Source organism: Bidens hawaiensis, unplaced genomic scaffold, assembly GCF_021521415.1.
Source record: "Bidens hawaiensis isolate Kalapana, Puna unplaced genomic scaffold, B.hawaiensis_p1.1 tig00007515_1, whole genome shotgun sequence".
In the NCBI taxonomy this organism is placed as follows: domain Eukaryota; kingdom Viridiplantae; phylum Streptophyta; class Magnoliopsida; order Asterales; family Asteraceae; genus Bidens; species Bidens hawaiensis.
The window spans coordinates 452,449-465,751 of record NW_027491526.1 but is presented as its reverse complement, the minus strand read 5'-3'; the positions used below and the strand labels follow the sequence as shown (position 1 = coordinate 465,751).

Here is a 13,303-nt window from a genome sequence, read left to right as displayed (position 1 = left end):
ATTTATGGTTAAGTGTTACTTGTTGAGAATTGCTATACTTCATGAGACCCCTGAAACAACTGAATTTTGTGACTTGGTTATTGTTATATATAACATAAATCATACCGAATCCAACCGCCACCAATACTTAATCTTGTGTGTACGTCTGCATATATAATTTTTAGTTGTGATTAGTTCACAAACTTATTAATAATAATAAGTTTGTAGCCGGCGTTCGATATTTGATGAGATTTAATATATGAACAAAGACTGAATCTGAGATTCTCGCCGTTTTTCTGGTAATTAAAGATGCCGATTTGTATTAGTTTAACTTAATTAATGATATTCTAATTCTATAAAATGTTAAAAATGACAAAGTCAAGTTATGAGGCCAGGACCAAGCCTTAACTAAATAAATAAATATTGTAACACGATCTATAAATTAATAACATGAACACTATTTAAGTATACATACAAGCTAGAGATTGATACATGACTCAAATGGCTCCAACTCTCACCTTTAATGATGAGACCTCACTGCTCAACTTTGTAGTGAAAGACGGTAACGGGGTCAAAGGTCTGGTGGACTCAGGCCTAACTGAGGTACCGAGTCGATACATCCAACCACCCCACAATCGAATAAACAAAGAACACGCAGCCGAGTCACTTGAAAACATGACCATTGATCTGTCTGAGCTAGATGGTCCTAGCCATGACCAAGTGGCCAAGGTCATTACCCATGCTGCTGAAACTCTTGGGTTCTTCCAAGTGGTGAACCATGGTGTCCCGTTGGAGCTCCTTGACTCACTTAAAGCAGCCGCACATAGCTTTTTCGCTCAACCGGTTGAAAAGAAGGCTGTGTATCTTAAGGAGGTTAGTCCTAGTCCCATGGTTTATTATGGGACTAGCTTTGTTCCTGAGAAAGAAAAGGCTTTGGAGTGGAGAGATTATGTTACCATGCCATACACAAATGATGATGATGCTTTTAAGTATTGGCCTACTGAATTCAAGTAAGAATCCTAAGTTACTTGTCCTTTTTATTATTTTTTTTTTTCTGGACTTTACGTAACAACCTAAATAAATCTCACATCGACCCTTAGGTTTATAAGGAATACTGGATCTTAAATATCACAAACGTGTTTTGGGCTTAATGTTATGGATAAGAGGAGAACTCCGTATATAGTTTAGTACATGTTCTCAAGTGGATAAAACATAAACATAAAATCTTGGTAAAAACAATGCGTGTACCTTATTGTGAATAAAACATAAAATATTGGTTGGTATGAGATGCTGAATATTACGTTCTTTTTGTTGTAATCATACTTAAATTTATCTTTTTGTATTTTTGTAGGGATGTTGCTCTCGAGTACCTAAAAACATCAACCGAGATGGTGAAAAAGCTACAACAAACACTCATCAAGAGCCTTGGAGTAAAACCCGACGACTCAAGGCTTGATGAGCTTGTAGGTTTTAGGGTAGTTAACGTGAACTACTACCCAACTTGTCCGAGCCCTGAGCTTACTGTTGGTGCAGGCCGTCACTCGGATATGGGCATGCTAACCGTCCTCCTACAAGACGACATTGGTGGATTGTTCGTGAAGAAAGGTGAAAGTGCATCATTGGAAGATGAAGAGTGGATTGAGATTCCACCCATCCATGGTGCTTTGGTCATCAACATTGGTGACTCATTACAGGTTAAATTGGAATATCCCTTTAGCTAGACTAAAAAATATAAAGTCTTATTCATTGGTGTTTCTATATCAGATTCTAAGCAATGGGAGGTACAAAAGTGCGGAACACAGAGTGCGGACCACAAGCACCAAGTCAAGGGTCTCGATCCCATTATTCATCGCCCCGTTACCTATTGCAAAAATTGGACCATTGCCTGAGCTAGTGGCTCGTGATGGGGTGTCTCTGTATAGAGACGTAGCGTTTCATGAATACATGGACAATTTCTTTGGAAAATCTCTTGATGGAAAGAGGTCTCTTGATTGTGCTTCTATTTGATGATATTCAAAGTGAATTTATTGTTATGAAACTTTTCCATCTATTATGTATATCTATATTAATATTGATGTTTGAGAATTTGTGTAATGAATAAACTTTCCCTTTCTTTAAAGTTTAAATTGACCAAACTAATTGTTTTGTGTTTTAAAGTTGGTCCACAAAAGGTTTTTATTTGGGTCCTCTAATATCTAATAATTATATAAAGGATGACTAAGTAATTATTAAGAATACAGAGCCAATTAAACATGTATTAGGTATACACTATACACATAAAGGATCAAGTTTGTAGTTTACTCTAAAAAAATAACTTCTACTTTCTGAAAGTTTTCATGGACTTTAAATGGTCCAAATTTCGTTATAGATTGATCTAACAGTTGACATTTAACATGGCAACAATTACTTTATTCCATGTAAAAAAATATAAATATATAAGTATCCAACATTTAAATTCCTCGCTTGATACACCATTACCAGCCATTGGCTCGCTGCTTCAAGAGTTCAAGTGATAAAATCTTCTTCTTATGCAGTGACGAAACTTAAACATTTAAATAATTAGGGTCTGAAAATATATGTTAGGTTTGGTCTTTCGAATTAGGTCATTAGAAAGGCCCCAACCAAATATAACTATTATTATTTAACCTAATGAGGTAATACTCACACATCTAAGGAAAAAAATAGAAAGGGCCAAGTCCACTTCTCGTCACTTCGCAAATCATATGATAATAGTAGTTTTGATATATATATATATATATCCACCTAGCTATTATTACAAACAATAAAACCAAAATCAACAATCACACAACAAACTAGTTATGAATCAAAAACAAACTAAAAGAAATTTAAAATTAATAATCTGCGTCATTGCTTGGTTAATTAATTTGATCACGAAACTCTAAGCATAAGGATCTGTGGCGCAATGGTAGCGCGTCTGACTCCAGATCAGAAGGTTGCGTTTTCGATTCACGTCAGGTTCATAATATTTTTTTTGTTTTTTTACACATGATCTGTGGTACAATGGTTTTTTGTTTTTTTATATTCTTCTCAAGAGTTAAACAAGTGGGGTCCAGTTAGTGACGTATCAAAACATGTGTGGGTAGACTGAGTTATTGTCAAATCATGTCGTTTTAACAAGTGTTATTTAAGTTATCTTTAGGAAAAACAAAGGGGATTAAAAGTTAGGTTCAGCTGCTATATATTTTTGTGGTAGCTCGTGACAACAACGGGTGGAGAGGATGGAGGTGGTCGATGCTCATCCATTTTCGCTTATTTTTGTTGTAAGTTTTATAATAGTGACCTTAACAAATTACGTGTTATACCGAAGTTCATATAACTTAAATAAGTCTAAATGAACACATAAACATCGTCTTTTACCCAAGGATGGTGCCTTGGTCATTAACGTTGGTGATTCACTACAGGTTAGATTTCACATGCTGAAAAAAATGTGAAACTAATAATAAAACCATAATGTAAATAATATTTTGTATGTTAAGAAAATTAAAAACCAGATGTCTTTATATAGATAGATTATAACGGTAAAACTAACTAAAGGTAACCAGCTAATAATGATAACAGCTATCATAAAATTCAAGATATACAATATAACTAAGAAACAAAGTTAATATATAATCATGAATCAATATATATAGATGTTGAAAGTTTAAACCTTTATCCCGAATTCTTCTCTCTATCTATCGATCCAATAAACAAATATTAACCTTATTATTCAAATGTGCCTCCCATTTGATAATTAATTTACAACATTCATCATTAATATTAACCTTATTATTCAAATGTGCCAACTTGGTTTTTAACAACGTCAAAGACATGATGATATTATGTGTGTCGGATTAATTATAAGCAACATTACAAGATGACTCAACAGGTCCAGAATGAAATGCCAACGGGAAATAATAGCAAACTAAAGATGGTGGCCGATGAGACACGCAAACGCGGTGACTCAAAAATCGTTGCCGAGGTCTACACGTTCCAGGACCTCGCCCACGCAACCGAAAACTTTAACCCCGACTTGCTTGTGGGCAAAGGCGGGTTTGGGAGAGTCTACAAGGGCAGTCTCCGAAACAAAAACCAAGTAAGCGTTAAATGATCATTTGCAGATCTTATATGTTTCCAGAAAATGACCCAGATGTCCATTTGACCGGTTAATGTCGATAAAATGTTCATTTGACCAACCAATTCCTAAAATAAGTCAACCTAGTCACTTTCTAAATGTTACTTGACGGGATTTTTAACCAATAAGATTATGCCGTTTGTCCTAAAAATCTCGTCGAAAGCCATAAAAATCTCGCCATGCGCCTAAATAAACTTGTCGGCTCTGACAAGTTTTTTTAAACGCGTAGAAGAATCTAGCTGGTTAAAAAGTATGTCGATTAATGTTTAAAAAGCGACCAAGTTAACAATTTAGGGTGAATATTAATTATGAGAATTGGTTGGTCAAATGGATATTTTGTTGGCATTAACTGGTCAAATGTGCATTTTGGTCATTATCCCTATTATTTTATGACCATGTGGTTTAGTTTTTTGATACCTTTTGTAAAACTAGGCAACTCGCTTATGTTACAACCGATTTCATGCAAGTTTCACCAATTTCATTCGCATGTGAAGCGAAGTCACCCAGTTATAAAATTTAATTTCTTTACTTTTTTTTGGAATTTGCTTGTACCAAATTGCGGCTCACGTGCTCATGATGTGGTTTTTTGTGTAGGTTGTTGCGGTGAAACAACTAGACATGATCGGAGTACAAGGAGGGAATCGTGAATTCTTAGCCGAGGTTCTAACATTCGGTCGCATTCACCACCCGAACCTAGTCAATCTTGTCGGATATTGTGTGAATGGTCATCAAAGGTTATTGGTCTACGAATACATGAAAAATGGTTCATTGGAAGAACACTTGCTTGGTATATTCAATTTCATTTAGAATGTATGTCTTCTAAGTAACTTTTGTGTCATTTGATTTATAATCATTTATCTGAAGATTTGGATGAGAAGAAAACGCCTCTCGATTGGCATACAAGGATGGCGATAGCTAAAGGGGTAGCCAAAGGGCTCGTACACTTGCATGACGTGGCCAACCCTCCGATCATTTATCAAGATCTAAGATCGATAAATGTATTACTTGACGATGATATGAATCCTAAGATATCAGATTTTGGTCCAGCTAAGTTTGGTCGGAACAAAGGGGATGGTCATATCACAACTAGAGTGATAGGTGCTTATGGTTATTCTTCTCCCGAGTATGCAATGGCTGGAGAATTAACAACAAAGTCAGATGTTTATAGCTTCGGGGTTGTATTCCTGGAGTTAATATCGGGGAGAAGAGTGATTGATAACAAAAGACCCACCGAAGAGCAAAACCTCATTACATGGGTAAATTTTATATATGTTATAATAGGAAACGCGCATACATGTGGGGTCCACTAAAGTGGGTTTTGTTTTTGTATTTGTCGGTTTTATATCTAATAAAACTATAATATGACTCGTATGATATTTCTCGATTGTAGGCAAAACCTTTGTTTAAAGAACATAGTAAGATTCCAATGGTGGCTGATCCGTTGCTAAAGGGGAATTACCCGATAAAGTGTTTACATCAAGCCGTTGCGATTGCATCAATGTGTCTACAAGAAGAACCAGTCACGAGGCCATACATGAGTGACGTCGTGGTGGCTCTTGAGTACCTAGCCATGGTTCAAGATGACTAAGAACCAAGTAACGTTAATGAATAGTCATTGGGAGCTAAACCAACCATGAACGATATAAATGTACAATTTTTGACGTAAAAAGTACAGTTTAATGTAGCATAGTTTAGTTAAAAGAAGAATTTACCTTTTTGTTTCCCTTTGAGGCAAAGACTGAAACATATAAAAACAAGTTGAATATTTGCAAACATAGGTTTTGAAACCAAAAATACATGTGAGGCATGTCACATTATGCCATCTCTTTCTAAACCTTTGTTTAAACCTCAAATTGGTTAATGTCATCTTTAAGGTTCCGGTAATTGAAGCTAGGAATCTTGGTCAGCCTATGGTGGCGGCTGTCGGCAACGTCTACCATGGTAGGCAAAAACCTACCACTAATGCCACCTTTCCTCTTCCCCCTCCGCCACGAAATGGTCAAGAATCCAAAACCATGCCAAAAGTTCGAACCATTTCCATCACCGCGATGCTTCTTGTCAGGAGAATTTTTTGTAGAACACTTGTGATCACCATATGCATCACCACCGCTAGTCTCGAGTCTTTTGAAATACTCTATCTCCTTCATCACAAGGTGTCCCACCGTACCTCGTGTGCCTATCTCAATTGGAACATGATCGCCACCGGCTGCCTTTTTTGGCAAGATGGTGGTGGTTGTGGTGGTCATGGTGGTTGTGTAGGTGTGGGAAAAAAGTTGCTTTTGGTGTATGCTTTGTACATAAGATGCAATTTATTCCATCTCTATTAAAGTAGACATGCCCTTGATAAAGAGCATAATGGGATGGTTTTTCCCTTTTGGCATAAAGTATGCTTTTTGTATGATGTCATATTCTTGTCTATGCAAGTTCTAGTATTCCTTCACTTTCTAACTTCTTATAAAAATATGAAAACTTCTAAATAAGATAATAAAAGTGGATAATAATATGCTCTATGATCTATATTAATCTATTATTCATATAAAACTAATGTTCATAATACTAAAGTCAAATAAGATATAGAAGGGTAATTAAGGTTTACCAAAAGTGATGTTTCTATAAAAAAAATATAACCTATCACTCATGAAACTGCTTTTAATCATGACAATCAATTCTTTTTCATACTTTTTCTCATGTTCTAATAATTACTCATTTAGAAAGCAAGTTGACTATTAATGTCAAAACTCCAATCAGAACCTAGATATTAACTACAAGAAAGAAACTGAAGAGGTGTATCTAAGTTTCTTGGTTTTAAGAAAGCTAGAGAGCTTCTGAGAGTTTTGGTCCGAATGGCCAAGGCTCAAGACGCCTTTCACGTACGTAAGACACATGTTTATACAACCAAAATCTGCTTATCTTATATTTACGTATCAACCTGATTATCAAGGAAATCTTTCATGGTTTCCACGCCACGTGCCTTGACCGTTCCTTTTTAAACAAAGGTGTGTCGATGACAAGTGACCATAATGTAAATATTAAGTACAAAAAATATAATGCATGAGGTATTACTATCATTAAGAAAATACACCTTTGAAGGTGTAAATAAACAAGATAAGTACAAGTTTACAACTCACATTTGCAGTACAACCCTCAAAATTGTAATGTACCTTTTTATTATTATTCTATTCTCTATATACCCAAGCCACAAAAACAGTCTCTTCTTTATAAGGGCAATCCTTTTATCTATTTTTCCTCTATAATGTTCTTTTCTCAACTTATGTCTTGTATTTGTATAATTGTGTTACAAGGTTAAGGTACATGAGGCAAATGACACGAATACCTTATGCTCGGGTGAGATGCAAGAGCTTGTTGTAACGCAACATTAACTCGAGCTCCACTCGCAAATATCGAATCATACAGCTGGCACACGAATCTTGACAGCTCATCCTCGTCATCATCCCAAACTAACATCCCTTTATCTGTACCTTTATCCGTCTCACTATCTTCCCAATCACTTGCCGGGCTTATGGGTTGTTCTGTATACTCATCGTCTCCTTCATCTACCCCGATCTCAAACTTCCCGTTTCCCAAATCGTTCAATTCAGTTGACCCGTGAAATGTAGTCAACTGCATTTCTTGAGGTTCTGACGATGGACATATGACGGCTTTAGCACCCGAGTCTAGGAATGCCTTTATTAGAGCCGGTGAAGGACCGTATAAACATGTGCATATTATTATCCTATCCCTCCAAGCACCAACCTGCAAAATTTATTACAATCAAATTAAACCTAATTTTAGAAAAAAATTATAAACCAAGTATGATTATCTAAAAACATACCATCCAACGCACGTCTTCAGGCGTTAAGTGCAAAGAAGGGACTGTCCTGCGAAACATGTAGGCCCCAATTTCTTGGTCATCTTCCATCACCTTCATAAAACGGTTATTAAATCATTTTAACAGAATATAGATTATAGAATAAATAAATAAACAAACAAAAGCTATATATTATATAAACATACTTGTGTCTGGCGTCCTATATAACGATGTACAACACCACCTATCTGGAAATAAGGCCGGCACGCAACCAATTCAGAAACGCTAGAGATGTTGGTGATTGCTGACGTGTACTTTCTACGTCGGCCTTTTAATAATGATAGCAGACTGTATTTGACATTCTGTAGAAACTTCTCAGCCAATTCTCCTGGTTCCGCCACTACAAATACATCATTTTGCCAACTGTAAAAACAAAAACACACCAACTTAGATTAACAGGTGACATGGTTTTAACTTTTAAATACTTATAGTAATCATTTTCATCAAAGTGACCTTAAAATAGACCCGGTGGTATCGTTTTGGAGAGACAAGTGTACGACTCCAACTTGTGGCGAATTCTGTAGCTTTTCGTGTAATAATCGAACAGGAGCCGACAGCTGTCGGGGTACTGTTGGTGATTCTGGAGGGGAAGCAGTTCTACCGGAATGGAATCCATCAAGGCTTAAATGAGGTACTGATTCAATTCTGCCAGGCCTATGAAGCCCAAGATCGGGACTGTAAAGAAGTGGGCTTGATGGAAAGCTTCCGGTGAATAATGGTGATGTGAAGGGTGTTGGGAAAGATGATGCCCCTGTGCCGGGCTTATTATTGTTAAGTGGTCGTGATGCAGCATTCAGAAGTGATAATCTTATATTGTGATCAGAACAATATGTTTGAAGTGCACGAGCATGGTTATAAACTCTTCCAGAATCTGGATTCTGAGAAGCTTCCACTAATAAAACATTACGTCTCCACCCTAACGATGGACTGTTTTCACCTGTGAATTTAATATGAAATGAAATATAAAAAATGGAGGTTAAAAAATGGAAGTTTATCAGACTTAGAAAGTAGAAACTGTACCAGTATTGGGCCCATTTGCCTTGAAAAATTGCTGAGAGTTGAGATTATCTAGTAGCTTTTCATCAATGTGATTCAGCAGCAGTCTCTCACAGGCCTTTTTAAATGCAGGAGAATTATTTTGGATATATTCATCTGTCGCTGCCTCTAACTTTAGCCAGACTGTGGGGTCCGTTTCATCCAACTCCATATCACACCGATCATCAACTGTAAAAGTCATTTGTATTTTTTTTTAAAAGTACTTAAATAAACTAATTGTGATATCAGGAATGAGAATAATATTTAATATTCCACCTGGATTGAATCGAAAATAGTGTATTTCAGGAACCATCGGTAACAATGTGCTCAATGCTTCTTCAACACGTTCAACTGAGCATGCACTCTCAATCAGCACTTGACCGGTGTCCAAATATCGCCACCCACCTTTACGAGCCTAGATTCAAAAGTAGATGATATTTAAGTTTTCATATGCTTGTATAACTAAAAGATTTTCAATTCACGTGCAATTTACCTTTGTTGGAACAGAACAACAACCAACTGAAACCAAAGTGTCAATTTTTGCATCAGGCCAAAGAAGCTGAGCTTCTCTTATTGCAAATATAGTAGGGTTATTTGCAACGATAGCACCATCTTGCCAGCGAAGAACACCTGCATAGAGATAGATAAGGTTTAATTACAAAAAAATAAATAAAAGTACAAATTTATTGTGCCAAAAATAACTATATAGTACCATCAGAGTAATCATCAAGATAATATGGAGCTGCAGATGATGCTCTTATAGCTTGCCATAAATCATGTCTACAACTTCCCATATAAGCACTCCTTTTATACCCGATTTGAGCACCGGTAGTTGCCGTTCCTGGTCCATTCATAGTCATATTTTCTGACATCATCAAAGGGACTTCTGGTGTGCCTGCTGGATACTATAATATGAACACTTAAATCATAAATCACATTAACAAAGAAAACACATGAATGTAATAATAACAAGGGGAAACACAAACCTGATAATTACGAAATATAAACGGCTGTGCTGGTGCCACATTGACCAATGTTGATACCACAAAAACTTTGGGAATCCGTTTTACTGATGAATCTATTAACAAATCTCCATCCTCGTCAGCACATATCTCCTTTAACAACCTCTCAAACTGATCTGCGCTGTGCTGGACAAATTTAAAACCGGTAGTTTTAGGGTTTATTTTCTTTGAAAATTAGTAAATTTAAAGTGAATATAATAATGTAAAACAAAGTACTTTAGATCCATGTACAACGACTCTAAAGCTTTGTGACGAGCTCTTGTAAAGCTGATCCAGCTTTTCTCTCCAAGTCGCTGCTTCATTATCCTTAGGAACAGGTTCAGCAAAAACAAGTTTTCCTGTAGAATTGTAAAGTAATATATTACACAAATACCTTTTAAAACATCTTTTATAAAATTTCTGTAGATACAACACATTTGAATTACCAAGATTTTTGTATATATCTTCACATTGTTCCAAAGACATAAGCTTTATTCCAAGAGCAACCGCCAGCATGCCGCCAGTTGATGTGCCACATATTAAGTCGAACATCTCATGTATCCGTTTCCCCGTACCATTTTCAATTTCTTTAAGAATCCTAACAGTAGCAAGACCTTTCATCCCACCACCATCCATTGCAAGTATCCTTAAACCTTGTTTAGGGACCTGTCTTCCTTTGATAGCACGCCTTAGACTTTCATTCTCTCCTATATTAGAACAAAGTTTTGCCCGTATTCAACAAATTATATATACTTAAAACCTTTTTATTTTAGAAATTTTTATCACTCAGAACCAACCAAGAATTGCTAGAGCACGAGCTGCAGCTTTGCTCACACGTTGCTCAGACGAAAGTGTAAGCCTCAAAAGAAGATCTCTTAAACTTTCAGAAGTAACAAGGACTCGCCGATTCTCCAGACAAAAGGCTAAATTCCCAACTGCTAATAAAGCTAATCTTTGTACCTAATAATAATTGTAATGATTTTGTCATGTCCTTTATATAGATAAAGAGGTAACGTTAATTGGAACATATCAGGCATACATACCTCTGGATCCTTATGGGCACATAATAGTTTTAAAGATTTCATCACATCTTTGCTATGCATTTTTTGGGCCACTGTATCAGAGACAAAACCCAACTTGCCCACAACTTGCAAAACCGATTTTAGTTCTTGAGGACCAACAGAAGTAAGTACTCTTTTAATTGGCTGCATGATGTCACATTTCATCAACTGAAGGGCCACGGATACATCTGAGCCAAGAGAAGTGAGCGCAGAGCAAGCCTCCACAACCTTAATAAAAAAAATAAAAAAATTTAACTACATGGAATAAGAATTTAACAAGACAAGCAAATATATTAAATCATTAAAAGCCTCATTTACCACATGCTGGTCTTCACTGCTTATCATGCTTATGAGCTGTCTGACAGCGTTTTCATCTTTACCAATAACTACACGGTTTCCTTCATCCTGCATGATCTTTGCTAAAGCAGATGCTAGCAAAGGATGGTGACATGAAGAGAAACGAAATATAAGAGAAAAAAACGCACTCAACTTGTGCCTAGATGCAACAAAGTAAGAACTATTCTCCATCTGCAATTTCATGAAAAAGAGTTGTTAAAAATTGAGTAACACATGAAGAATATCATCATTACTCGGTACCTCAATCTGAACATTGACTGATCTAAGATGGTCATCTGACACAATACGGATATTTGCAAGAGAAAGATGGCGAAGTTGATGCAAAGGCAAAATGTCAGGAAGAAACTCCAGCGGATTACCAAATAGCCTAAGAATCCGTAATTCAGCCATGGCCCTGCATGAAAGATTATAAAAAACAATAACTTTGATAACAACCAACTACCAAGGAAAATAAGTTACAATTTATGTAAAAAGTGAATAACCTGAAATCAAGAAGAGGGCGAATTAGCTTATTATGTTCAAGCGATAATTCCACAAGTCCAACACACTGCTTCAGTTCAACTGTGTAATGTTCAGACAAGACACAAAAGATGAGGCACAAGCTGTACATAATCAAACAGCAAGTGTCGTCTCATACCTGGTACTGAAACCAACATGTTGTAGTCAACTGTGAGCACTTTCAGGTTTTTCAAAGCACCAAGCTCAGCCGGCAAGGCTGTTAGCTTATTGTTATCAAGATATAGTTTTTCGAGAGATGGCAGTTTGGTTAACTCTACTGGAAGCGTCTGCACATACGTTCAATATTACATATAGATTCATTCAACCGTACGTATTGCAACAACTATTCCTATGGCATTTAAGTATTCAACACAAGCAACATTATAAAAAAAAACTTACTAATAATCCACAGTTATTAAGACTAACAACAGTAACATTCATCCAATGATCACCACCCCCGGGACCCAACTCCGCAGCAAAATCCGACTTCAACAGCTTCGCCAGCACTCCCATCCCATCATTCCCGGGACCCGACACCCCAACCCTCGACATCGCCACCGCCTTAAGCGGCTCCCTCTGCTTCACAACCTTCATTTCCACCGCCACATCATTCCCATTCCCATTTTCCTCAACCGACACCAACCGAATCACAACCGTGTCCTGCGGCAACGGTAACGCCACCATAACCTGAGACTGCAGCCTCAGAGTGACCTGATCCTCATCGTCGCCAGCGTTCCATTCGAGATCAATCCGAAACCCTAGCTCCGGATTATTATTATTATTATTATTATTCACATTCTTATTATTGTGATGATTACTATTATTATTATTATTGTTGGTGTCTTGATCATCTAGTGCTTCATCGGAACCGTAATAGAGGGATAAATGAAAGACATCAGAGGGGCGTTTCCAGCCTAATCCCCACGACATTACAATTAACAGTTGATCATCGGATTTTTAAACGAATTGGAAGTTGAATTGAAGGAATTAGGGTTTAAGGAAGGTATTGGTGCAATGTAGGGTTATACGATTGGAACAAAATTGGGGGAAATTAAATGAGGTGATTGCGTGTATAGAATAATAAACGGATATATTATATACATTAATTATAATATGTATTCATGGATCTGGAGAATTGTTGACGATGTTATTGTGAAAATAAAATAAAAATGAGGTTTTTAATTTGGGGTTGGTTCAAGGAAGATGACGGGTGATACGACGACGTTTTGCCTACCGACTTTGGTTTCTTGTTTCATTTCATGACTTTTATTTATTAAATAATAATAATAATAATAATAGTAACGTTTAGAAACAACTCCGGCAAAGTTTTTGAGCGTGGGAGCTTGGAGCCGGATTGTAAAAGTTAGCT

General features: G+C 36.6%; 2 protein-coding genes and 1 non-coding gene across 3 annotated transcripts; 2 read left to right on the top strand and 1 right to left on the bottom strand.

Annotated features, from left to right (window-relative positions):
* The first annotated feature begins 454 nt into the window (after positions 1 to 454).
* On the top strand, positions 455 to 2,080 carry LOC143635431 (scopoletin 8-hydroxylase-like). Its single transcript, XM_077103269.1, has 3 exons — positions 455 to 989; positions 1,331 to 1,673; positions 1,744 to 2,080. Exons 1-3 carry the CDS (start codon positions 472 to 474, stop codon positions 1,984 to 1,986), a joined length of 1,104 nt encoding a protein of 367 aa, XP_076959384.1. The 5' UTR covers positions 455 to 471; the 3' UTR covers positions 1,987 to 2,080.
* An 808-nt stretch (positions 2,081 to 2,888) lies between these two features.
* TRNAW-CCA (transfer RNA tryptophan (anticodon CCA)) lies at positions 2,889 to 2,960 on the top strand. The gene has a single exon. It is a non-coding gene; the product is annotated as a tRNA-Trp (tRNA).
* A 3,965-nt stretch (positions 2,961 to 6,925) lies between these two features.
* On the bottom strand, positions 6,926 to 13,027 carry LOC143635485 (phospholipase A I-like). The gene is made up of 18 exons (XM_077103310.1): positions 12,334 to 13,027; positions 12,074 to 12,221; positions 11,919 to 11,997; positions 11,677 to 11,830; positions 11,398 to 11,607; positions 11,062 to 11,307; positions 10,816 to 10,978; positions 10,465 to 10,725; positions 10,256 to 10,377; positions 10,004 to 10,165; positions 9,730 to 9,922; positions 9,511 to 9,647; positions 9,294 to 9,432; positions 9,003 to 9,206; positions 8,436 to 8,919; positions 8,129 to 8,345; positions 7,947 to 8,036; positions 6,926 to 7,867 (listed from the first exon to the last, which is right to left on the bottom strand). Exons 1-18 carry the CDS (start codon positions 12,862 to 12,864, stop codon positions 7,418 to 7,420), a joined length of 3,990 nt encoding a protein of 1,329 aa, XP_076959425.1. The 5' UTR covers positions 12,865 to 13,027; the 3' UTR covers positions 6,926 to 7,417.
* Positions 13,028 to 13,303: the final 276 nt, after the last annotated feature.